Below are 28000 nucleotides of genomic sequence, written 5' to 3'. Positions count from 1 at the left end.
ATCCACTGGGCCAAGGAGTAGAATTCAATTTCAATTTGTGATATTTTGCTGAACCTTCTTTAGATACTGACCAATTGGAAAGGCTATGTTCTCTTCTAGCCACGTTATTGCTCTATGAGGATAAAGAAGAACCTTAACTATTGACAATTTCCAACCCTCACCCCTAACACTTTTTCCTCACTACATATGATCTTAAAGTTTTCATTATATTTAAATTATTGAACCTCAATTCAAAATTCAGGTCCCAAACAATAGGAACTTACTGCCAATTCCTGAACAAATGAAATGGTATGGTGGTGAAGTGTTTTAAGAAAACAACTGAAGCAGAACCAAGCAAAAATCCAAGTGGGTTTGGTGATCAACTAAATTTAACTAGTATCACTGAAAACAAAGTTATCCAATTAAAAAAAAAAGCATTTAAGTATATTATAACCTCCCTGGCCCAAATGGGGAAGTAACAGAAGCCCAAAGTAGTCAATTTCAATTATTTTATCTTTTATATACTAACATAATATCATTATTTAATTCTTAAAAGTGAAGACACAGGACACAGGTATGGTGGTGCACACTTGTAATCCTAGTGACTTAAAAGGCTGAGGCAGGATGATGCAAGTTCAAAAGACAGTTTCAGCATTTAGCAGTCCTAAGCAACTTAGTGAGAACCCGTCTCGAAAAATAACAAGGGCTGTGGATGTGACTCAGTGGATAAGTGCTACTGGGCTCAATCCCCAGTAGCAAAAAAAAGAAGTGAAGTAGTAGATTTTTACTACAGATAAAATGTCTAATTATACTCCTTTTTCAGTCTTTTTTCATGCTTTCTCCAGAAAGAATTTTAGTACTAGTATTTACTAGTAACAACAAAATGTGTGTGTGTGTGTGTGTGTGTAAATAGCCAAATAGTTCAGCACACTGTGGAAATGACCATGAGCCAGATTTGTGATATGTATTAAATTCCTACATATGGACATCAGTCATCTGGGTGCTCACCTGAATGAGACTGTATCATCCAATGATTATAAATAAAAATGGTCACTGCTAATTTGATATATGGGCTTTTAGAGACTTTCATGGGGTCACATTCTGGAAGAAATAAGCACATGTCAGGAGGCACCCTGTACAGGAGCTATGTACACACCTTAAGTCCTGAGTAAAGAGGTACTGGACTGGTATTGCACCCATTGCAATACAGGTGGACTTTACCTCTGCTTGGATAAGAAAGGTACAGTTCAGGGAGTGGGTGTTACCGGATAGGGTTGAATTACACTCACCTGTTTGTTGTAATCCTTCCCTTCTGCCCTTTTTTGGATAGAATGTTCCATGGATTAGTTCCCTCCATTAATAAAACCCGGGTTCGAGGCGTGCTCCCCTCCTCTTTCTTGCCTGCCTTGCCTCCCTTGTGGGAGCTGTGGCTGAGGAGCAGTCACTGAGCCCCAAAAAAAGGTACTTTCTGTGTCTGTGTCTTTATTTAGTCAGCCCAAATTCACTTGGAGTGACTCTGATTGATTTAGTCACATGTACCTGCAAGCACACGATATAGATTATAGCAAGTGTGTCTTACTTCTTCTAGGGCCTCCAGTTCTTCCTCCAACTGCTGGGATTCCTCCTTCACTGCCATAAGGTAATCTGTAACGGACTGTCGGGGCTGCATCCCCTTCTCAAAACGGTTATACATTCCACTCCAAAACCTAGGAAAAAAGAGCTTTACAGTACCACCAAACCACAATCTGAAAACTCACATTCTCAAATCTTACAAGCTATTTTTAATATTACAGTTCCACAGTCTAAATAATAACCAAACACAAATTACAAGTTCAAAAAAGCCACTCACAATAATTTCATGTTGACAGTTTTTTGGGGGAGCCCATAGACTTTTGAAGAAAGTTAAGTTCATGAAGTGTCTACTTATATATGATACTGAATTAGGAGGCATATAATAAGTATATTTTTATAATAGATTGAAGTAGCACATATTACCACATTTTTGTTTTGGTTTAATAAAATGGCTGTTTTGAACTTCAAAATTAGTGAACATATATTGAGAGTCTTTCAGCTGCAAAAGGAGGCTTTTAAACTTGAAGCTTTTTTAAAAAAAAAGTATAATAAAATTAACATTCTGCTCTAAAAGTCTGGGGAAATAATGATATTAAAATAATTGAGAATAAAACCATCTTGAGGAATAAAATCTTTAAGCGGGGGGGTGGGGCAGTAAGTATTTGTTGGGAGTGAGTAAGGAAAAGGAATGTGGTTTCTCATTATATTCTGTGCACTGGCCTTTTGGCTGACCTTTGAGTCATTTCTATATCACATAAGACTAGAGAAGAAGCCAAAGGACAACATATAACATGCTTGGTCTCCCATCCCGATTTATAAAATCTTAAAATAATCTATTTCCACAAGAGAAATAAGCTGGGATTTGATTCAGCAGAGATAAAACCATGTGATAATTTGATAAATGTGTCATTCTAATTTAGCCCATAAGACACTTGGTTTTCTTTTTTCTCTTCCTCTCTTCCCCTCCTCCCTTTCACTTTCACTTAGAAATATAAGTTTCTATATATTTCTAAGATACCATTATTATAAAACATTAACTTCTGAAGAGAATTTCACATTTAGAGGGATGAGAGGGAGGAGACACGGCCAAAAATACCAGTCAGTTATTCAAGCATCTTCTGGAGGATTGTGTATACAAAAAAGCCTTGAAACCCAATGTCTCAGACACTTTGGCCTCTGAAAGTTAAACAGTGCCAGAATCCAGTTTCACTCCATAGTTTGAAGATTGCTAAAGATTTACATACTTGTACATGGAGTTGCATGGAGCTGCAGGGAGGTGAAGGCATCCCTGGTTCTGACTGTGATCCGCTCTAAACAGAGGATTCAGGTAGTCAGCCCGATTCTTCAACAGATGAGCCCATAAAGAATATGTTCTTTCTTGAATACTGTTTAAAAAAAAAAAAGTCAAAAATGACTGATCTTGGTTCTTAAGAATAGTAAATGTATAATATAACAGCTGGAAAGGAACTAAGCACTGTGATCTGAACATCAGTCCTTGTTCTACAGAAGGGAAATTTATCTTTTGGTAGTTTCTTGATATGGTAGAATAGCACTATAATAATTTCAACTCCTCCCCTACTATCTGCATTAGCCTGGACAGGATGTTTAATTCTTGTTAAGTAAAAAAAAAAAAAAAAAAAAACTGCTTATATAGTTTTTTGCCCAAATATTCATTGAACATTTATTATTTGCCAGGCAGTTTTCAAAGGGCTTCCCGTGTTTTCTCTCTTTTGACCCTCACTGAATTCCTATAAGATATATCCATTCTCTGGAAGAGACACTAAAAAAATGGAGAGGTTAAGTAGTTCCTATGGCTAGTGAATGTAAAAGCCAGAATTAAAATCCAAGCAGATACCATTAGAATTTGAGAGTCTGGTGCGACAAGCCACGAATTATGTGGGAAAACAGGTGAGCCTATAGGATGTGCTTGGCATCTTCTAAATCATCCCCCATCAGGAATACTTAAAGTTCCTTGGACAAAATAAACCAGTATCCACTTGAAAAAATATTTCTGTATAACTCTGATGGCATAAAGCCTATTTTATTTAATTTTAGAAATAAATTAAATTTGATCATTATATACCATAGTTAAAATCATTTTATGCTATGAAAATCTCTTATTTGCACTTCCTAAATCACCTTCTTGTTATTAAGTTTCTGACTTTATAATGTACTTGGAAGTCCATATTTTATCTACTTTTACCCTTGGATGATGCAGTGCACTTTTAATCTAAATTAACAGTGCCTTGAGTTTAAAATTTGTTTTCCCTGTTATATTTGCAATTTTTATTCTAACCATATATCTACCCAAGATATCTAACTTTTAAGTGCAAAAATTATTTTCTTTGCCTCCAGAATTATTTTCAAGACCCCCCAACCTGGGTATATCAGGCTGATATAATATACCCAGATATATCAGGCAGAAACTGGGGGAAAAAGTACAACTGTACAGATCTCTGTCAGTTGATTACATTTTTGCCACTTTGAAATGGTGCCAGAAACAAGAAAAGAACTTGAATCTGTCAATATAGATATATGCACTAAATGACATAGTGTCCAAAATTATAAAAGTCCAACTGAAAAGTCTATGTTGCCCAAAGCTTGAGATAAAATTAAAACTCCAAAACACTTACTTGAGTTCTCGTCTCTCCTTTTGACTGTTGCATAGGAAGTTTCCAAACTGGCAAGAATAAATGTGATGTTGAATGTGAATCAAAAACCTCTCATTAAACTCAAAGGCACAGGGAAATTGTTCCATTAATTGCCAGACACACTCAATGAACTGGTCAATTACTGGGGAGATTTCTTTTGGGTCACCATCTAGATTGCCATATCTATAAAACAAAGTAGAAGATATGTTTTAAGGGTAAGTTTTTTTAATTAGAAGGCTATAAATTCATAAACTATCATAAAGGCAATACTAGTTCCTAAACAAATCTTATAAACTCAGTATAAGAGGTAGAAAAATTAACCTTTAAATTCCAATTTCAAGAAGAACTTCGTAATGGTGATATAAAGAAGAGAACATGTTCATGTTATAGTTACAAAAGAAAGTGTTAAAGTAGAATAGTTGGGGCTGGGGATGTGGCTCAAGTGATAGCGCGCTCGCCTGGCATGCATGCAGCCTGGGTTCAATCCTCCGCACCACATACAAATGAAGATGTTGTGTCCGCTGAAAACTAATAAATAAATATTAAAATTCTCTCTCTCTCTCTCTCTAAAATAAAATAAAATAAAGTAGAATTGTCCCAGAGATTAAATTCAAGGAAACTTTCCATGGAAAATGAGCAGTTTTTATTTCAAACTGTAAAAGTACAACAAAACTTTTGAAATAAATCTTCTACTTTATTAATGGCTAATGGGAGAATTAGAAGCAATTTCTAAGCAACTTTTGGGTTTCTCTTGCATTGTTTGCTGAGAAGGAATAAGGAAGAAAGACAATTTGGAAAAAAAATAATGGTTTCTTAGGATATTCTCATTTCTATAGTAAAAACAAAACATTCATTTTTATATGACCACAGATTCCACAGAAAACTTTTTTTAGGCTAATATAAAATATTTTATCTTGAAACAGCAAGCAATATTTTTGAAATGACAAGTGAATGTACATTACATAGTGCTCTTCTATAAACACCTTTAAATAAAATCAAAAGTCAAATAAAATCTAATCAATAAATTTTGTGTTATTTGTTGGAAATTTACATTTTCCCAAATAGACATTTTCTTTTGCTTTCTTGATTAACTGAGCATTTCTCTAATTATACATGGATTATCAATTTTCAGGTTAATATTAAAACTCTTTGTCTTTTGAAGATAATGTAATTTTAAAAACTTCTGTGTTCTTGAGGTAAAATATCATCTGGTAATAGATATTTGTTCTGTGTAAGTAGTATGTTTATGTTCTGGGCAGAACACAATAGAGAAAGAAGAATGCCATCATTTGTATTCTTTAATATCCCCCAAACTGTATGTTAAGACTTGCTCCTCAGGGTGGTTCTATTGAGAGGTTGTGAAGTCTTTAAGAAGTGGGGTCTTGAGGTCAGTGGAGGTGTGTTCTCAAAGGACAAAGTGGGACCCAGGCCTCTTCCTCTTCTGCTCTTTTTTTCTTTATTAAATTATTTATTTATTCTAATTTGTTGCACATGATGGCAGAATGCAATTCACTTCATATTACACTGTAGAGCACAATTTTTCAAGTCACTGGTTGTACACAAAGTATTTTCACAACATTCATGTTTTCATACATACACTTAGGGTAATGATGTCTAATTCATTCCACCATCATTCCTATCCCCTCACCCTTTCCTTCCCCTCCCTCCCCTTTGCCCTACCTAAAGTTCTTCCATTCCTCCCATACTCCGCCACCCCATAGCCATTATGAGTAAGCATCCTCATATCAAAGAAAACATTTGCCTTTGGTTTTTTGGGATTGGCTTACTTCACTTAGCATATTATATTCTCCAACTCCATCCATTTAACTGCAAATTCCATGATTTTATTCTCTTTCAATGCTGAGTAATGTTCCATTGTGTATATGTATGTTTCCCTATCCATGCATCTACTGAAGGGCATCTGGGTTGGTTCCACAATTTAGGTTATTGTGAATTCTTCTGCTATAAATGTTGATGTGGCTGTGTCCTTGTAGCATGCTGTTTTTAAGTCCTTTGGGTATAAACTGTGGAGTGTGATAGCTGGGTCAGATGGTAGTTCTAGTGTTTTGGGGAATCTCCATACTGCTTTCCAGATTGACTACGCCAATTTGCAGTCCCACCAGCAATGTATGTGCCTTTTTCCCCACATCCTCACCAATACTTACTGTTGTTTGTATTCTTAATAGCTGCCATTCTGACTGGAGTAAGGTGAAATCTTAGTTTTGATTTGCATTTCTCTAATTGCTAGAGATGTTGAACATTTTTTCATATATTTGTTGATTGATTGTATATCCTCTTCTGAGAAGTGTCTGTTCAGTTCCTTGGCCATTTATTGATTGGGTTATTTGTCTTTTTGGTGTCTAGCTTTTTGAGTTCTTTATATACCCTAGAGATTAGTACTCTATCTGATGTGCAAGTGTAAAATTTGCTCCCAAGCTGCAGGCTCTTTATTCACCTCACTGATAGTTTCTTTTGCTGAGAAGAGGCTTTTTAGTTTGAATCCATCCCATTTATTGACTCTTGGTTTTAATTCTTGCGCTATAGATGTCTTATTAAGGAAGTTGGGGCCTAATCCAACATGATGGAGGTTTGGGCCTACTTTTTCTTCCATTAGGCGCAAGGTCTCTGGTTTAATTCCTAGATCCTTGATCCACTTTGAGTTGAGTTTTGTGCATGGTGGGAAATAGAGATTTAATTTCATATTGTTACATATGGATTTCCAGTTTTCCCAGCACCATTTGTTGAAGAGGCTATCTTTTCTCCGATGTATGTTTTTGATGCCTTTGCCTAATAAAACTGTAGTTATATGGGTTAGTCTCTGTATCCGGTATTCTTACCATTGGTCTATAGGTCTATTTTGGTACCAATACTATGCTGTTTTTGTTACTATTGCTCTGTAGTATAGGCCTGGATCAGCAAATGCTTTACTCTTCTTGCTAAGGATAGCTTTGGCTATTCTGGGTCTCTTATTTTTCCAGATGAATTTTATGATTGCTTTTTCTATTTCTATGAGGAATGACATTGGGATTTTGATTGGGATTGCATTGAATCTGCACAGTGCTTTGGTAGTATGGTCATTTTGACTATATAGTCATATTTGACTATATAGTTCTGCGTATCCAAGAACAAGGTAGATCTTTCCATCTTCTAAAGTCTTCTTTAATTTCTTTCTTTGGTGTGCTATAGTTTTCATTGTAGAAGTCTTTCACCTCTTTCGTTAAGTTTATTACCAAGTATTTTTTTAAGCTATTGTAAATGAAGTGGTTTTCCTAGTTTCTCTTTCTGAGGATTTGTCACTGATGTACAGAAATGTCTTCAAAGGCATCAACAAATTTCTAGAGGTATATGATATGCCCAAACTAAATCAGGATTAGATATATACAATTTAAACAGATTCATTTGAAGCAAGGAAATAAAGGACACTATCAGAAGCCTACCAACCAAGAAAAGCCCAGGACCGGATGGATACATAGCTGAGTTCTACAAGACCTTTAAAAAAGAACTATCACCAATACTTTTCAAACTATTTCATGAAATAGAAAAAGAGGTAACAATTCCAAATACATTCTATGAGGCCAATGTCGACACATCAAAGAAAGAAAACTTCAGACCAATATCTCTGATGAATATAGGTGTAAAAATTCTCAATAAAATTCTGGCAAATTCAATAAAAAATATATCAAAAAGATAGTGTACCATGATCAAGTAGGGTTCATCCTAGGGATGCAAGGTTGGTTCAACATATGGAAATCAATAAATGTAACTCATCACATTAATAAACTCAAAAGATAAAAATCATATCATCTCAATAGATGCAGAGAAAGCATTTGACAAAATACAGTATCCCTTCATGTTCAAAATGCTAGTAAAATTAGGGATATCAGGAACATACCTCAACATTGTAAAGGCTATCTATGCTAAGCCCCAGGCCAACATCATTCTAAATGGAGAAAAATTGAAAGCATTCCTTCTAAAATCTGGAAAAAGACATCCTCTTTCACCACTTGTATTTAACATAGTTCTAGAAACTCTAGCCAGAGCAATCAGACGAAAGAAATTACAGGGATATAGATAGGAAAAGAAGAACTCAAATATCACTATTTAAAGATGATACGATTCTGTACCAAGAAGACCCAAAACATTCCCTGTCCCATATATGGGAAACCAAGGTCAGAGAGGACAAATGCCCAAAGTCAGACAGTAAATGCCAAAGCTTGCATTTGGAGTTGCATCTGTCTGGCTCCAATGCCTGGGCCACTGTCCCACATGGCCTCTCCAGAGATATCTGGGAGAAACTTCGATGTGATGTGAATGCTTCAGGAACAATCCAATCTGATTGCCACTGTGAAAAAGCAGGGAAACTGTTCCCCAGGCACCTCACAACTTGCAGCCTAAAGTGAATGTCAGCACTTCCAAAATGGAATAAATCCAGTGTGCATGGAAGGAGGGAGAGTTGATCCTTCCTGGGTCAATGAATGAGCAAGTGTCATATATCTCTTCTGGAACAATTTAACTTTACTGAGTTGTGCCCAACTAATACCAAGTGCAGTTAGAGTTTGAGAATTTCCTCTCAAACTATGATGCAAAATGTACAACATAATTTAAACTTTCCAAATGGGATACACAAATTGTAGTAAAAATCCTTTCAAAACCAAGCTATTTTTCCCCTGGACACTGCACTGAAAACTTCGGAAACAGTGTTTTTATCCTAAACATTCAAAGCAACAGATTTTAAAATATTTCTTACCTGTGATTAAACTTATGGCCAAAGGAAATCCAGTCCTTTTCTATTAATACCTACATAAGAAAGAATATAAGTATCATGGAGAGAAGCAAATGAAGGAAAATAAGAGACCATAACCAACAATACTGAAGGATTCAGAGACATCTGGTTCAGAAATCACTATCCTCAGATAACCAGAAAATGAGTAAGAAATGACAATATCCACCAATGCATGTGGGAAGGGCAAAATGAAGGTCATGCACAGGAAAAATAAATGAGAACTGAAGTTAAAAAAGAAAACACCATAACACCATCCACTCAATGCTTCCTCCCTGCTGGACACTGCTGTGCTTCCCATGCGACACCTCACCTCATTGTGGAATAGGTGTTGTTATCCCTGTCATTTTACAGCAACAGAGAGTGAAGCAGAGAGAGATTTAATATTCACCTGCTATAGAGCAGAGGACATCACTTTATACCACAGGTCTCTCTGCTCTAAACCCCATCTTTTAACCAATACATGATACTGCCTCTTTGAACAATTAAAAATACCAACCTTTCAATAAGAAACAATTAGAAATGCTTTCCAGTGTTATTTACTGTACATGAGAAAAATTCTAAAATGGGTTTATGAGTATATTAGAAGCTTTAGCCCTGCTTTGGAATTAGGGTTACCATAAGTTCACAGACTGAAGTAGTCTGGATTTAAAAAATGTTAACTATATGGAATAGTCCTATTAATATCACCAGTGCTCTAAAATGGCCATTAGTTTCCCCCCAAAAAAGTGAATGGACCAGTTGAAATCTGTCCTTGTTAACTCAGAAGGGCATTTCATTTGTGCTGTGAATTTAATGTGGCACAATCAGGAAGAGAGTGGAAGAAAAGGAAGGTATGTGGAAGAAAGATTCATGGCAGGGTGTGACTGGGAACCCATTTTCCAAAAGTAAATGAGGGAATCTAGCCCTCCTAACCTCAGCCCAGGAGAGGGGTCTAAAGCAGGAATGTCACTCTCAAATCAATCCTATCACAGATAATTCAAGTTCTTAGGTGCATCCTAATAAAAGGAAAGGGAAAGCTCCAGGGAGGAAGCTGGCCTCTTCTCTCACGTCCCCAGGGTGTCAGCTGATAGCACTTGGGAAAGAGATTAGTAGTAATGATATTCTAGTAGGGATCCTCTCAGCATCTATCCCCAGCATGGATTCAGGATTCACTGAAGCATTCTCTATCCAATCACAGTTCAAGAGGAAGGAACCAGGTAATGGCCTAGTCACTAGAAAGCCCCTGCAGTCATTTTAGGGAAATCTCACTATTTAATCAAAACTTCACTACCCCTGGCAACTAGTCAGAAGCAATGTATCACATCTTGATGTATACCCAAAACGGATCAACCTCTAGGAGAGAATATACTCATAATTACATCAAAGAACACAAAAACCCTGAAAACAGTGAATATTCTCATCTAGTTGTGAGGACTACTTAAAAACCTGGAAGTGACAGCAGTTTTTCCTTCTAGAGACAATTAGCATGAACAATATAGAAAATGTTTTTCCCTGATATTTTTCCCCAAAAGTATTTTGTTACACACATTTTCCCAAACTTGAAGTATTTATGAGCAAATTTTTAAAAGCTTATTATTTTTCCCACTACTGAATGTCTTTTATATTTGTCCCCATTCAGTAGCATTGATCTGAAGTGGTTTCAATATCCCAGAAATGTACCTCTTTACTCCAAGCCTACTTCACTTTTTCTCCTTTAATTAACTTTGCTGATCTACTAAGAGAAAAATAATGCTGATGAGAAAAAAAAAATGTGGCCAAAAGTTTCTTAAAAAGAAGTCCACTGTGGTCAAGGCACTGCCTTTCCAGGGAAAGCCCAGCAGCCACACTCACCATGAAGCCCTTCAGAGTCCGGTAGTGTGGATCCAGCAGGAGGCTGGCCACCGAGCACACTTGAGCAGTCCTGTCCCAGCCGTCAGAGCAGTGGACAAGCACGCTTGCCCCTTCCTCTGAAACTGCCTAGAAGATACCAATCAGCAGAGTCACACAGAATGACAATAGAAGGAAACATCTCTCATCAGAACTAGGTTTAACTTCTATACTTAAAGAAAGATATAGACAAAACAGAACAAAACCTGTTCACTCTTTTATTTGGCATTTATGCCCTGCCTTCCTAGGATAGAACCAGGAGTGGCCCAGTGAGTGCTAGCAGCTAAGCTTTTCCTTCCCTTTCCATTACATCCAGAAGCCCTCACTCAAGTCACCTCAAACTTAGCACAGATATGAAATAAAAGTATATTTCCTGTGCAAACATACCTTTCTGACATCTCTTGTCCACCCTCCACCCTCTCCTGCCCTCCCATTTCCATGGGAAGTCTTATAGAAATCCTGGAATAACTACTGGCCCCAACCTTTTCCAAAAAGGAAAAGGCACAAAATTTTAAATTATGAAAGCACAAAATTAAAGATAAAAGGGTAAGAGTGAAGTAATGGATATAGGGAAAGAAGGCAAAAACAAAACTAAAAATTGAACCAGAATTATCTGCTAAGGAAGATTTTCTAATCAACATTGAAACTACACACATAACTTCTAGCTGAAAGTATCCTGGCAAGAAATGTAAATTGGTAAAGATTTCATTATAAGCATCTATCACTACCTGAAATTTATTTTTATTTTTTTACTCCTGCTTTTGGTCTCCCACATCAGAATGTCAGTTGTGAGGGATGAGAGACGTGATCTGGCTTAGCCGGCACTGCATCCATAGCACCTAGAATAGTACCAGGCACTCAATAAATATTTGTTGAGTAAAGATTATCTAATAAAGGGGAGCAGACCATGTCATCAGAAAAGATGATTCTCTTAAGTGTAAATCTAAGAAGAACTTATTTTTAGAAACACTGAACAACACAATAGAATACATTCAAAAACAGTGAAATTTGCCACAATATTCTTCCCATGGCAAAGTGGAATCCACCTGCCAGTTTGAGGGACATAACTTCTGCTTATATCATGTCTTAAAAAAATAATATATTCAATGGAAGCCTTAAGGCCCTATTACTGAAATGACTCACATTTGGTTTTACTGTCCTGCAGAAAATTCTTTGTTCCACCAGGACTAAGCCTAATGGAAGACAGAATATTTTGGAAATAGTCTAGTTGACCACTGAAATATCAACTAAGCACTGTACTCTTGCAAAATTACATGTTCAGAAGGCAAACCTTATGGAGGTCTGCAAAGCCAGCCATCTCCTCAGGACAGCAGAGTGAAGTACAGGGGAGCCCATGGAGAGGAGACAGGTCACCTTTCTGATGTCAGCATGGTTGCTAGTCTACCCCTTAATTTGTTTTCTCTGTAATCACATACCTTTGCAATGAATATTCCTGCATCCATGATTGCCTTGATGTGCCTTAACCAGCCAGAGTTCTCCAGCCCCCACAGGAAATCACTCATAGAGGGAGATTTGAGTTCACATACTGCAAAATGAATCAAGATACAAAAGTGAAATTAAGGCAATCTCTCTTTTATGTATGATCATGTTTTACAGGTAGTTTATTAATAATTTGTTTGTTGTAGTAGATATTCTCTGGACAACCTGAATCAAAAGTTTACTAAACTTGGTTCCATTGAACCATTTCAGGTAAGGCTTTTCTACTTTCATTGGCCATGATGGATGCTGCATTTGTTTACCAGAATCAATTAATGAAAATCATTGAATGTTAGTATAGCAAAGGTTCAGCAGAGAACATCTACTTACCTTTCCAGTAAAGGTATTAAAAATGAGGGGAGCTGGAGTTGTGGCTCAGTGGTAGAGCACTCACCTAGCTGGGTTCGATCCTCAGCACCACATAAAAATAAATAAATAAAGATATTGTGTCCAACTACAACTAAAAAATATTTTTTTAAATTGAAAGATATTAAAAATAGGTACCTAAGGAGTACTTGGATCGAGACTACTAGGGAGGAAAAACCATAAAACTAACTCTAGTACTTATCCAATTAGAACTCTTCATCACCCAACCTCTTCAGTTTGAGACTATTACAAAAACATAAAATGGAACTATCCCAAAAGTCTTCATGAAATGACCAGATTCCTGTTCTCAACAATGCAATGGGAGTTAAGCCTGTGAACTTAAAAATGAGATCTGTGCCTCTGATTCACTCCAGTGCAGCAGGCCAGATACTTTCCCTTTGATTGAAATAAACCCAGTGTCCCAATGATAACTATATTGTATACACATAGATATCTGAGGTAGGTGTGTGACCACTCCTATAACATCATCAACAAGAAACTTTCATCTCAAGAACTCCTCTTTAATAGAAGGTATGAAAAAGCTTTAGAACTAGTGTTCTGACTATATATCACAAATTCTGCATTTCAATGTTTATAAGAATTATGCCCAGAAAGCCCATTTTAAGGAGTTTTATAATACAAACATAAAAATTAAACAATGACCCATTGTTTTGTTGTGGTGGTGGTGGTGGGTGTTTTTTTTTTTTTCTTGATTTTTTTTTTTTTTTTGTATTCTGCAGTGAAATAAATATAGGTGCGGAGAGGGAGCCCTATTTCCTACTCAGCTCTGTCAGTAATTAGCTATGTTGTCTTGTACATGTCATTTAACTCTTTGGGCCTCAGTTTTTCATTTTTAAAATAGGGAAGATATAGTAAATTAAATTATTTGACTCTTATTAATTCTTTGAAAGCACTGTGCATATGGAGCACGTGGCAATGATTAGTGACAAATATTTAATTTATTTGTTAAATAAGTTAACAAATAAGCCCCTTTTCCAAAGATAGTTATATGTTAGCCCTGCCCCTAAATATGCTAGATCACAGGGGATTCACTCTGATTTTGTGCAACCAAAGAGTCACACAGAAAAGCACAAGTGGTTAAATTCTGAGTCACAGAGACAGCAATGATGAAAGAAATAATACAGAGATTCCCAGCAAAAAGCCCTATTTTAGAAAGCCATATGAGGACCATGTTTAGTTAAGATTCCAAAATCTTCTAAAAGCCTGACCTGCTGGAAGCACCTAATAACCAATGGCAGAGGGTGTGGGGTAGTAGGTGTTTGATGTCTCTCTCTCTCTAGCAGCACTCTGGTTGGGAGCACTGTCATTCTGCTAGGTCACAGTGTTGTCCCCTTCCAGCTCCAGGCCCAACACCACAGGCTGGAAGATACTATCATTACCTGGCAAAGTACACAAAGGGTGCTCTACTGAAGCCCAGGGGAGAATACACACAGCCATTCATAGAAGCTATAGTTCCAAGTCAACCTTGAGGTCCTGGGTATTTAGCAGTGTTTTCAAGCTTACAATTTTCCTCGTTTTATGAGGAAATATTTATGAGATATTAAAATTTGTATGAATTTTAAATATTACACATGTGGACAATGAACTATTACTGAGCAATAAAAATAAATGAACTATTATAACATGAAAAGACATGGAAGAAACTCAAATGGATATTACTAAATGAAAGAGGCCAACTTGAAAATGCCACATCCTTTAGCCTCCCAACTATGACCTTCGAAAGAGGCAAAACTCTGGAGATGGGCTGGGGCTGGACTCAGTGGTGGAGCACTTGCCTCGCACACGTGAGGCACTGGGTTCGATCCTCAGCACCACATATAAATAAATAAGTAAAATAAAGATACTGTGTCCAACTAAAAAAAAAAAAAAAAAAAAAAAAAAACCTCTGGAGACAGTCAAAAAATCAGTGGTTGCCAGAGGCTAGGTTGGAGACACAGATGACTAGCTGGGACACAAGAATTTTTTGTGCAGTGAACTCTGTATGATACTGTAACAGTGGATACATGCCATTAAGTATTTATCCAAACCCACAGGATGTAGAATAAGAGTGAGCCCTAATGTAAACTGTGGTGATGATGTGTCAATGTGCGTTCATCCATTGTTATAAATGTACCATTCTGATGGGGCCAATTGATAACCGTGGAGGGGGGTGGAGTCTGTGGGGGTTGGGGATATATGGGAAATCTCTGTACCTATTGCTCAGTTTTGCTAAGAACCTAAAACTGCTCTAAAACATTTGTTTAAAAAATAACGTAATAGATAACTAGATTGGCTATAATTGTTTCAAATCTCTATTAAAAAGGTAGAAAATGCTACCAAAAAAAGTCCCATGTTCCCATGCATCTTGCTTCCTTCCTTTGCAGTTTGTTAACATTCCCAAACACATTTCTGTCCTTTCACTACGTACATGCTAGCTGTGTGAGCTTGGACAGTATTTAGGCTTTCTAGGCCTTAGATTTCTTAGTTGTAAAATGGAGATAAACAAAAGCCCCTTTTCCAAAGATAGTTATATATGTTAGCCCTTATTACTATTATTATCCCCAAATAATACAGCTTATATAGAGAGATAGATAGATATGCATTAAAATTTGCATAATTGTAACCTTTTGCAACTTGATGTTTTTTCATTATTTCATTGAGCTATTCACATCAATAAATATCATTCATTTTAGTAACTGCATAGTATTCTACTTGATGAATATATCTTATTTATCTGTTCCCCTACTGTTAACAATTATTTCTTTATTCTAATATTTACAAACAGCACAGTAAAAATATTGTTGTATAATCTCCTTGTGGAAAATCTCCCTATAAATGTATTTCCATAAAGGAAATGGAATGGGCCATAGGGTCAGTGCATCTTCATCAGTACCAAGTATTGCCAAATTGCTTTAGAAAGGGGCTGCATTCATTTGCATTCTCACCAGGAAGGTGGGAGAGTTCTTTCTCAAAATTGTGGCTACCACTTGGCACTATGACTTTTTTTAGTTTCACCAAGTTTTATTTCTTTAAGGTTATTAATGCCAGTTTTATTGTTTTCTTCTTATTCTACTCTCTGGGTTGAATCTGTTTCTTTATTTTTCCTCCTAAATTCTTTTTGTTTGCTTGCTTAGTAGATTGCCTGTGTGCGTGCATGGTCTCTTATCATTGATATTGTGCTTGCTTTGCTCAATTTTCTGGTAATCTCAGTTCATTCCCACATGAGAGTGGAGCACAAAAGGGCTGGCTGGAGTGCCGTGTACATGGCAGGCTTTCTTAGCTGCTAGCTTAGCTGTGGGAGATTTGGCCAGTTTCACCACAGATGGCAGGATATGGAAGACCTTCTCTTGGAATGGCTGGAGGTTCCAGAGAGGGATCTCCATACACCTGCATGAGTCAATAAGACTGGATGACAATGTCCTAAGAATGGAGTTGGGGCAGGGAACCACAGGTCTCCTCTTCCCTTTGTAGACATTCACTTAACCCATCCTTTTTTGTCCTGGTATTCCTTTCCCAGGTCCACCAGCTTTGGGTGGGTTCCTGATACCAGAAGTGCTCTAGAGGGTCAGTCTTTCCAGGAAGTTCATCACCATCTTCTCCTGTGCAGGTGTGGGAGGAGGATTCACTGGCAGTGCAGGGGACAGAGAGGCTGGGACTTAACAACTACTTCTGTCTGCCAACACTCAGCCAGTCCTCATTTGAGATACCTGATACCTCAACTTCCAGATCCTGAACAGCTGCAGTTCCATCTGGCTTGCCTTTTCTCACCTTCCAATCATGAATTCCAGCTTTTTTCTCATCTTTTCTGTCACTTATCACTCATCTATTATCCGGCTTTCATATTAGTGTCACTGTCACCTCCTCTTCCATTCTCTCATCCTTTTGTAGTTTTAACATACACATACACACACACAAACACACATACCTTTTTTTTTTTAACCACTTTGTTATCCTTTTAGTGGGGAGTAAGAAGTGGGTAAATACAGGTTGTGCTCAAATGAACAGAAGCAACAGACCTGACTTTGGGCCAGAGCAGGGCAGGAGATTCCCCACTTGAAACTTAAGTGTTAAAAAAAAAAATGCACTCCTGGACCCAGTACGGTGACCTTAAGCTAGTCTCAGCCTGATCTCCACATAAGGAAAATAAAAATTTACCCTGAGATGTTTAGACCCTGGGCTTGGACTGGGGCATGCTGAGGATCTAACCCACACTCTGCTTATGTACAGGAGCTGGGGAGCTGAGAAGTGATCATGTTTGGGCTGCGAGTCTTGCAGACACCTGGCAGAAGCAACCCAAAGACTGATTAGGAGCAAGACTTCCATAATTCTGTGGAATCCTTAAGAAAAGGCTTCACTGAAGGTAAGTTGCAAACATCTAAGAACAGTGTTCCTAATAAAAGCAAGTACAAAAGAAAAGGTACAGGATTGGCCCAGGAATATGATGTAATGGAACCATCATCTAGACAGACTTCAGCACATTTGCACTCAAGCAGGAGGTGGAGTAAAACACAAAGGGGTGGCATTCCTGGCATATTTGGATTCACATTTCTGGTGGCTTGTGGATGAGTTATTGTTGGCCACTGCATGAGGTTGTTTCTTGTCATCTTAGAGAGTTCACAGCCAGCCTTCCCAAAGTTCCCCTCGCTGGTTGCCCCCTGTCTTCCACCCAGTTCTTCTTCCAAACTTTCAGCCCTGCCCTCAGCCCAACACAAGAGAAGCCACCCAGAAACATCTTGACCAGCTCCCTCTGCAGCCCTTCATCAGTGACTTTCCTCTGTTCCTCCAAACACCACCACCACCGCCCCATATCCTCATCCCCCACCTTCCCAAAACAAGGCTCCCTTTTCGAACCACTGCTGGTCCTGCTGTCCTAGGACCAGGAGTGATTCAAAGAGAACTGAGCAAACCAAAGCAGTGAGATGACTATGTATTAACTTCAGGGAGACACTAAACTGTTCTAAAAAGGAAATAACCAGAGTATACAAAAAGCCTCAGCCATGAATAATAGTTACAGAATGACAATGATGAACACACTGAATAAGCCTTCACTGGGAGCAATGGCCCTCCATCTTTTCCTTCAACCTTTACCATGGAAACAGCTCAAAGTCTTAACAGTCTTCATTTCTGGCACCTGAAGATTTCCTTTGTATGAGTCTGTTTTTTGATACTTTAATAAAATACCTGGGGCAGATTATTTTATAAAGAAAATAGCTTTATTTTGGCTCACAGTTCTAGAGGTACAAGGTTGAAAGGCTACATGTGGTGATGGCCTTCTTGCTGTCAAAGTCCTGACATGGAGCAGGGTATCACTAAGGAGTACGCATAGCATGTGTACATCTTGTGATGTCTCTTTCTCTTCTAAAGCTACCAGTAATTTGATCATGGACCTTATGTAAGCCTAATCACTTCCCACAGTCCCCACCTTTAAGCATCATAGTTGGATTATGTTTCTACCCTCAAGCACGCAGCACTATTCAGGCACTTTGAAGTCAGACATTCCTGCTTTCAAATTCCAGCACTGAAACCCGCAGCCAGCTGAGTTTTTGCCTTCCTCAAATGTAAAAGTAGAATAAAAACATGTTCCTCAAATAGTTGTTGTGAAGATGAAACAAGATAATACTTATATATATTATGCTGCCATAATGAAGACTCCCCAGAATGGTAGCTATACGTGTTCTTACCTGTTCATTCAGAACAATGTCTTAGGAGATAGAAAGTGTTCAACTGAAGGGGAAGCTGAGGCTCAGAAAAGCTAAAATACAAAGTGATCAATGGTAGAAGGTCTCAAACACAGATATTCTGACAGACAAAACTAGGGTGTTTGCCATCATACCATGGCTATCTTGGTGGGTTACACTAGGAATAATATAATGATTGTAGTAAAATTTAAATACCAGATGCCACTTTCCTAAGTACCTTACATAGATAGTTAAGCTTTTCTAATCCTCAAGACAGTCATTATAAGGAAGGCACTGGTATTATTGTCACGTTTTTACTATGGAAACCAGTACCAAGAGAGGTGAAATAGCTTGTCTGAGGTCTACCAGCAGGTCCATCATGAGGCTGGGACTAAGCTTGTGCTCTTCACCATGGCCTCTCAAACTCAGATGTCTTATTTTTCATAATTCTAACACAAATCAAAGTATTATTTGACTCACATGTACCATCAGCTTGACAGTTATGCTATCACTTAGAATTGTACTATCCCAATATAGTAGTAGCCATCCAGTCACATGTGGCTATTGAGCACTGGAAATGGGGCAGATCTGGGTTGAACTATGCTGGAGGCATAAAATAAAAATCAAGTTTTAGACTTCATACAGAAAAAGCATACAAAATACCTCATTCATAGTTTTATATGCAGATGTATGTTGAAATGACAACATTTTCAGCATATTAGGTTAAATAAAATGTTATTAAAATTAAATTGCCTCTTTCTTCCCACTCCTTTCAATATGGCTACCAAGAAATTTAAAATAACAAATGTCTGTACTTGTGGCTTACACTATACTTCCATGGAGAGTGCTAATTTAGTTTGCTCAAGGAAGTTTATTCTGCTCAGAAAGCTTCAAACCTTTTGTACATATACCTCTAAAATAAACTGCAAAACATCTCCTTACACACTCTGGTATCAAGCATCTTGATAAAGTTTGGGGGTGTGGCAAAGAGTGTTTTCTTTCAAAAGGTGGCAAAAGGGCAATTAGGAACAGGAAGTGGGAAAGCCTGGCTGGCTTATGCCTGGACATGCAGAGCCTTCTATGGCAGGTCACATCGTTTTAGGAAGACGGGCACAGGGCACAGACGTTGATCTAGGAGCCAATCCCCATATAGCAACGTACCATGGCACACCTCAGAAAGCTTCCTGTGAGTTCATAGGAGCACAGACACAATTTGAAGACAAAGAGCTGACTCTGATGCAAAGCCAACTGCCAGCTCCTAGTTAAAACTGAGCCCTGTTGTTCTTGCCCCAGCCCAGCTGATTTGTCCTCTAGTGACACTGCCCAGCAATACTGCACAGGCCCTCTAAGTGGCAGGCTCACCTCTGCCTATGCACACTGCTAAAAGATACAGCCCAGCAGGAAGCGTGGCAAATTCCAGCACCTTCTGTGAGCTCTTGCCACTCCCTGGGCGCCTGCTGCTTGGCCTTTCTTTCCACTTTGGGCCATGACCCAAAGTGTTCAACTTAATCCTAAAATACACACATTCCACCGTGTGAAGTTGCAGAACTCAATTGATTCCTTTAAACCTTCCACAGATAATATTCTCTTGCAGTTTTTTTCACTAAAAAGGCCAAACTTTCGGTTTGTTATTATAGGGCTCTGGGCTGGTTAGCATTCTTGTTTATTCCAAAAAGCCCAGGGAGCCTGAGAAATATCTTGGCATCCAAACTCTGAAGCTCAGCCCAAGAACAAACGATCCTTTTCACCTTCTCTTCCCACAAGGCACAGAAATGACAGCAAGTTTAAAAATAAAGATACCAGGCTTTACAGTTAACTTGGAGATGGCCTGTGCCTAAAGCAAGCGAGGAATCCACAGCTCAGGAAACAAGGCCCTACGATGTCCAGGAGAGAGGATTCTCCAGCACTCCCTTGTTCATTTAGCTCACATGGCCAAGGGACAGGCGGCTGGGCTCTTGCCACATCAGTTTCCTTTCTTTTCACACTAAGAATAGATCCTCGTGTAACATTTCTTTTTTCAGGAACACTCAAATTGCACACGCTTGTAAAATAACCCACCAGGTTTTCAGGCCAGATGACAAGTGAGATGGTGTCTTCCCCTAATAGTCAGTGGCAGTGTTCAAGGCAAACAGGTCTGCAGATGATTAACACACCTGACAGATGGGGGTACACTTGAGACTGAAACGATTAGTGCCTGAGTTTTTAAATATAAAACTATTGGGTTTGTTTGGATAAACTCAGGATAAGGCAGAAATACTGATTTGTTCACTCTTGTTGCCAAACCCAAACCAATATTTACAAACCATTTTGCTGAACAAAGTTCATTTCAGCTGACATCAGAGGCATATGCCACAAATTACAGAGAACTGTACTTACTAGCCGGGAGTTTAATGGCAGGTCTAGTGATATTTGTTTTATATAACAGGGTAACTATATCCCATAAACATATATAAACCATAATGGAAAAAGATGTATAATTTTAGAACCTGAGAAATGTGAAATTTACTTGAAGGAAATACAGCCTTGTCTGGTCTTACTTGGGTGTTACTTACACCAATCTCATTTCTTCCTATTATAGCTGCTGGGTAATGTCAGTGAGGACATAAAGAAAGGCTCCATTTGAACCCCAATGGGAGTGGTCTCTCCTGTACCCTAAGACCTAAAGTAGACATGTTCATGCCCCCCCCCACATATGTACTACCCTGACATATGGCTGAGTTCTGCTGTTCTTTGATTTATCTCTTTCCCATTTTGGAGTCAAGAAGCCAAGACCAAGGAGATAGTCTTCAAAGAACTGGCAAAATGATAACAATCTCCCTTCAGTGAATATCCTAGTAAGAGAAACCATTAGAAGAGAACTTAATTATGGCCTGCGATATAGAAATGTTTAGTCAAGCCTGCTTTGTAGTCTCCTTCTTTTACTTAGAGACCGCCATGGCAACACAGGATAAACTTCTGAGCTCTGCAGTGAATTGTATTCAACTTATTAATACCAGCAGCACATTGCTCCCTACCCAAGTCACCCAACACAGACCCTCTTTATAGAGAATTTGCATCAACTAGAAAGATCTGTGTACAAGCTTCTCCATAGGATAATGACAAGGTTAAAGCTTATTCTTCAAAATATTTCTAACTTTGTTGATATTTTCTGGAATTTCTATATAATTAATAATGCCATGAAAGTCATTTTCATACAGTTTTGTATTAGAAAAACTGTGACGATAGTATAAAATGCCTAGGAGGTACAATCAAGCCTAAATTCTGTGCACCTATGTTAGCATTGCTTGAATTAGCACGGACAATAGTAAACATGCCTATGTGTGTGCATGTGCATCTAATAAACGTGTGTGCTTACACACATAAACAAATATGAATACTAATTCCTACTAGCATAAAGAAAATCAAACAGTAGGTTCACACGAGGAATGCTGTTAGCATTTATTTGCTCCATGTGTGAACTTTGTATCTAAAGACAAATTTACAGTATAAGGTGGCAACCTGTACTACCTTAGGGTTAATGGATGTTAAGAACAGTAAGACATGAATATTTAATGCTGGTATACATAAAATTTTGCAGCAAATAAAAAATATGTGTGGCCATTTACAGTACTTCTACCACATGTAAGAAAAGGCGCACGGGCTTTCCCTTCACTGAGTCCACATGGTAGATGCAATTGTCTCAATTGACGGAGGAGGAAAGGGCTCAGATGCAACAGGCACAGCAAGTGTATTATAACAGGTATCTAGTTTCCTGCACACCACGTTATGTATTATTTTCACTAGAAAAAGAAAACAATTAAAAGCTCAATGCACAAACTGAGCCAGGAACAGGAACTAAATAGAAGGCAGGACTTAAGGACAATAAATCTAAATAGGAAACTTAAAAGAAAGTGGAAACAGGAGTTTAGACTGGGAGGAGACAGGGGTATTGAGAGGCTTGGAAGCCTGGGATGGATATCATATTTTAGTAGGAGGCCCTGAGAGGAGGCTAAGAATTATGTAAGATGAAGATGCTGGCAGCAAATACTGAAGTGGTGAGAAAAGCAGCAGAGGATGTGGGAGGTGGGACTCATTCCAGCTGAAAAAGCTCCCAGGACCAACACTTTCATCAAACTTGAGACCCTGTTGTCACTGGCAAGCAAATATTGAACAGCCAACCCCAAATTGCAGCTTCATGGAAAAACAGTTCATCTTGCCACTAAAATTAGCCGCTTTCTTCTATAAGCACTCCTTTTGTAAATGTCCTAGTTACCCAAAAACTTGCAATCATGATTAACAAGATAAAGAACAATAATTCTGAGGGTGGGAAATTTTACATTAATCTTTGAATTGTCTCCATGAATCTCAAAAAGAAAGCATAATGTGGATTTTTTAAAAATAGCCTCTATTCTCTCATTAAATCATTTTGGTTGCTCTTGTCCTCTCCTTTGATAATGTTTCCTGTAAATGAAGTCTTTAGCTTTGACATCCAGTTACAACATCCAGCCATGACTTACTCAGGACAGTACACGCTGAGATCACTACTAAAGCAAGCATGATCTTTCCTTCCTATCATGACTTTTTGCCTTTTATCAAAATTGGCTACTTCTTTGTGTATTAAGGAATAAAGCATTTGTCTATCCAACGCCCAGCATATTGACCACCTCAATTACTGTTTAATGAATGATGAATGTCTGAGATAAATGTGGTAGCTCATTTTTATTAAGTACTTACTATAATCAGAAATTAGGCCTGAAGCTCTTTATATATTATCTACCATACAGGGTTTATTTACTCCCAATTTTCAGATTGGAAAGAATTGCTTAAGGAAATTTACTAAATCATCCATGGATGATTCATAGCACATATATCCACAAAGAGCATGCTTGTCCCCTATGCCTCAGCACTTAGGACACTGAGCTTACTCTCTCGATTGGTAACATTCAGGGCTCCTGCAGCCAAATTCTAAATCCTCATCCAGTAGCACATCGAAGCCAAGTACACATTCTTGATCCATTTCTTTTCTCCAAATGATCATGCAATAATAACAAGTAAATCCTGACTAGATAGATCTATTGGCCCAGTAGAGGACTCATTACAAAGCCTGACAACTACTATTTCTATGTGAAGTCTTCTAGTTCTACTTTAAGGAGACTAGGGCTTTTTATGTAGAAACGAAGCCATGTGCTAAATTCTGATGAGAAATACCCAGATTTTCAGGACATTATTGGTTGTCCCATCTAATAGCTTAGTAATCAAAGAATTAATAATGGCAAAATATCATGGAGAACTAAAAAAGAAACTTTATAGACTTTATTAATTCATATCTAGTAAAACTTCCAAGCATAAATTTATAGACAATGTAATAGGAAATACTTAATTTAAACTGAAAAACTTAAATTTGAAATATCGATAAAGGGTAGAAATCTTCCATTTCATCAAGGCTGAGTTAGCCATCACTAATAAAGACATAAGTAAGGAAGAAAGTATTAAAAAAAGAAAGGACTTTTGAACCTATGGAGCAGTTCTCTGAGCAGAGAGAAATATTTTATGGAAACCTTGGAGCTGTGTGTTAGGGACTGTTCTGGTGTAGACCATGGCCCCAAGGCAACCTGGCAGAAAGACCAGCGCAGGAATCAATTATATGACCATTATACCCACCAAGATGGGCCTCTCATGATATACTCCAGGTAATATCCCCAAGATGGTATATTCCCATGAAAAACTCTGAATAATACCCACCAAGATGGGCATCCTTTGATAAACTCCAAGTAATACCTACCAACATGGTGCCTCCTATGATGTACTCCAAGAAATACCCACCGAGAAGGTTCCTCTCATGGTATACTTTAAGCTCTCTGCCCCTTTAACCATTCTTTCTACACCTAATATAGATTCTGATGAGTAAAGAAACTTCACAAAGAACAGATTATCATATGATCTCTAGAGACACCTGATTTTGCCAAAAAAAAAAAAAATTCTCCACTGTTAATACACACAATTTCAGAAAATATTACCAAAATAAAGGGGAAGGTTACATTTTGGGGCCTCCTATAAAAGACTTCAATATTTTACATGGAATCAGCCTGGCCCCCTTTCAAATAGCACCTCACTGCAGTATGGCCCCAAATGCCCAAATGACACTGGGCCTTTGTTGCACATGCTCTGGACCCACTTCCATCTGGTCTGTTGTCAGGCTAACATCTGTAACTCTATAAAATAACTTTCTTAGACAATGCCCACAGGCCTGACATGTTTATTAAATCATTTTTTATGAACTTGCACTGAATGGATACAGACCACACTGTGAGGCAAGCACCTACATGACTCTGAAAATCGTGCTGTATTTTGAATAGAAAAATTATGAAAATTTAGAAAGGAAAGGATCTATCAAATAATTGCCTGACTGAATTCATCATCAACTTGTCCATTTTATCCAATGCTTATTTTTAATTCTTTTTTTTTCCTGTGGTGCTGGAGAGTGCATACAAGGGACACACTCTACCAACTGAGCTTTTTTCCCCAGCCTTCCAGTGCTTATATTTATTTTTATTTTTTAAATATTTTTTAGCCCAAAATGCCCAACTGACACTGGGCATTATGACTACAATACCTCTATTTTATTTATTTATTTTTATGTGATGCTGAGGATCAAACCCAATGCCTAAACATGTGCTAGGCAAGCGCTCTACCACTGAGCTACTACCCCAGCCCACCAGTACTTATTTTTAAATACGTATTGCTTCCCAAGAGAAAGCATTTGCTCCTCATATTGAAAAAAACAGTTGGTAGTTTGCAAGGAATCCTTTTAATAAGTCTGAATTTATTAAATAGAGAAAACATATTACTGATGTTGCCTTACACATACAGGAAATGAGAAGTATTAGTCTTACTTGAGGTCTAAAGCAAGAACCTAAACCTAGGTCTTTTCATACTTAGGCCTCTCCCACTCCCCAGGGAGGCAGTAAAGCTGAGTGGTTAAGAGTGTGGTGATTGAACTCACACTAATGAGGTAATAATCTCAGTTCTATCACTTATTATTGTGAGCTGACACTGGTACTTAGCCTCTGTGCCTCAATTTCCTCATCTAATAAAGAGAATAAGAGCAGCCATCACATGATCTCACCAAGGCTCACTGAGTAAACTTTTAAAATTTTGGTGTTGAGGACATAGTAATCTTTTGAAAAATGTTTTGTCATCATTACTGTGTGTGGTGGTTTTCTGTGAGCCTATCTAATATCAGAACCACAAAACAAGGATCACTGTAACATGACAGAAGGTACAAGGTTCAAATCCTGCTTATGTAATGATGGGAAGGATTTTTTTTTAAATGTCTTAATTCCAACTGAAATAGACCAGGAGAGGCACTGCTACAGGCCTTGAAGAAGCAAACTGTCATGTATGACCAGCTTTTGTAGAAGTCTATGTGGCAGAGCTGTGGCAGCCTCCGGACCTGGGAGTGGACTCCAGCCAATAAAATGTGGGGCCTTCAGCTGATTCTGCCAAGAGCATGAATGAGCTCAGAAGCAGCTCCTTCCCCCATCCCAGCCGATGCTGACTGCAGCCTCCTCCAGCCCTGAGAAGGGGGTCTCCAGGTTTCCACTTACACATGACACATGTTTAGGGTCCTAACCCACAGAATCTGTGAGATAACTAATGTGTATCATTTTAAAAAAAAACAGAGCAAATATTCTATAAATGAGAGGATAGAAAATATCACCCTTCATCCTCCTGTGCTAACCCAGTGATATTCTGGACATTCTCCTAGTCTTACTTCATACGTATGACTTACTGTAGTGAAGAGAAGTACATATAAAATCCACAGCCTAGATTTTTAACTTACATTATACCCATTCTCCTGTATTAGTACACATATTATTCATATTTATTATTTTTAACAGATGCCAAATCTTCTATCAAGAAGGTAGAGCAAAATTATTTAAGCAGTCAACTGCTGTTGCTTCCACTATATTACTATTATAAATAAAACTCTACTGTCAATACTTGCATGTCTATGTGTTTACTTTTTTAAACTCTATTTTGGATTAGTCCCTAAAAGGAGGCAATCAGGGAAAAAAATTATACATCTCTAAAGAAAACATGTCTCTCTAAGCCAACTTTTAAATGATTCCAGAAATAAAGTGCTAATTTCATCACATTCTTTTTAGTACTAGATATTTAAATTTTTAAAAAAGGTAAAAAAAATGGTACTTTGCTCTAATAACTAAAGAACATTTCTTTTGTTTCTAGAGCAAATTTACATACACTTTTTACATGACTATTTGTTTCAACTTACTGCTTCCTCTTAAAAATTATCTTATGCTGTTTAACCTTTCTAAGAGACTGTCTTCATCTATAAAGTACAGATAATATGTACTATACACTATTGTTGTGAAAATCAAATACAATTATTACCTAAGTAAAAATATTTATGAAGCCTGGTTCATAGAAGTTGCTCAATTGTTAGTTAAATAAATAAATCAACAAATAAGTGGTCAGCTGCGAAGAGCTACACAACAGCAATATCAATCTCAGATTTGTGTGGAACATAGGCCCAAAACTACTAATGAGGAGACAGTGAAATTTTCTAGGTTGCATCCAAAAGATGTCATGTTGATTGAAAAAGGTGGACAATGTCCTTGCCATATCTTTCCCACAAGCACCCACCTACCCTGAAGGTAGAGGACAGGAAGTGCCATCACAGTGCGGCACCACCTCACCAAGTGGAGATGTGAAAGCAGTTCTGTGCATATCTCTGTGCCCCTCTCCCTGTTTCCCTCTCCAACAGTGAGGATTCCTCAGAGGGAAAACTCCACCTCTGATGATAACAGTATCTTCACTGTTTCCATACCAAAGACAATATCAGATGTCCTTCTATCACTGGAGAGGAAAACCATCCTATATGTGATCCAAAGAGAAACTACTATGAAAAACATTAAATAAGTTACAAATTGCTATGAAAGGCATCATTGTATCTCTTTAGTGGGTGGGAATACACAAAAGTAGTTTAGTTTAGAACTTATAATTCTAAGTTAAATCAGCTCTGTTGTAAACCTATATGGGATGTGAACTTGGTCCTAGATTTCTGTTCCTGATGAAATATCTCACAGCTCTTACAAACAGAGCTGTTTGCAGCCAGAATGCAAATAATTTTACTTTTCTATTGTCCAGAATCTACTCTGAGAATATCCACAACAGGTTTGACAAAATTGAAGAAAATAAGTAAACATCATGAGTGAAATGCATTCTTCCTGTGGACCAGGCGCATCAGTGTAAACCATCTCGTCTCTTTGATGCCAAGGACAGCTGTTTGAAGAAACCTCCTCTTCCTCAGGTGGCTCTGATTGCATCACTTCATCACCAGCTGAGCCTCCACAAGTGGTTTATAATTTACCCAGTAAAAACAGATAGTCAAACATTGGTCAAGTCCCCTGAATGGCATCCAGAAAGTTGTCCTTGCTTACAGCACTGCACGTAGCTGGAAAAGTTATGTACAAATACCATAAGCCCTTATGAAAAGAAGAGCTGCCTCCAGAATGTGGTCAGTTTGCTTGTCCTTTAGAAAAAACAGTCAGACCAGAGGGATAAGCACTGAGAAACAAATAAATGCCAATTTAGAAATTGAAGTC

General features: G+C 37.9%; 1 protein-coding gene and 1 long non-coding RNA gene across 3 annotated transcripts in view; one reads left to right on the top strand and one right to left on the bottom strand.

Moving 5' to 3' along the window:
• On the top strand, window positions 1-27997 carry LOC110598706 (uncharacterized). Its single transcript, XR_013430324.1, has 3 exons — window positions 1-1618; window positions 16942-17074; window positions 27543-27997. It is a non-coding gene; the product is annotated as an uncharacterized LOC110598706 (long non-coding RNA).
• Mtmr7 (myotubularin related protein 7) overlaps window positions 1-28000 on the bottom strand; it is an 88494-nt gene that overhangs the window by 3099 nt on the left and 57395 nt on the right. For both annotated transcript variants that reach the window (XM_078031083.1, XM_005330800.4), the window contains 6 exons: window positions 12288-12397; window positions 10816-10941; window positions 8950-8999; window positions 4185-4385; window positions 2796-2936; window positions 1559-1685 (listed from right to left, as the gene is read on the bottom strand). In XM_078031083.1, the coding sequence (XP_077887209.1) occupies window positions 1559-1685; window positions 2796-2936; window positions 4185-4385; window positions 8950-8999; window positions 10816-10941; window positions 12288-12397 (755 nt within the window). The remainder of the gene's footprint in view (window positions 1-1558; window positions 1686-2795; window positions 2937-4184; window positions 4386-8949; window positions 9000-10815; window positions 10942-12287; window positions 12398-28000) is intronic.

Source organism: Ictidomys tridecemlineatus, chromosome 14, assembly GCF_052094955.1.
Source record: "Ictidomys tridecemlineatus isolate mIctTri1 chromosome 14, mIctTri1.hap1, whole genome shotgun sequence".
NCBI classification, from domain to species: domain Eukaryota; kingdom Metazoa; phylum Chordata; class Mammalia; order Rodentia; family Sciuridae; genus Ictidomys; species Ictidomys tridecemlineatus.
This window is presented reverse-complemented; position numbering and strand designations above follow the sequence as displayed.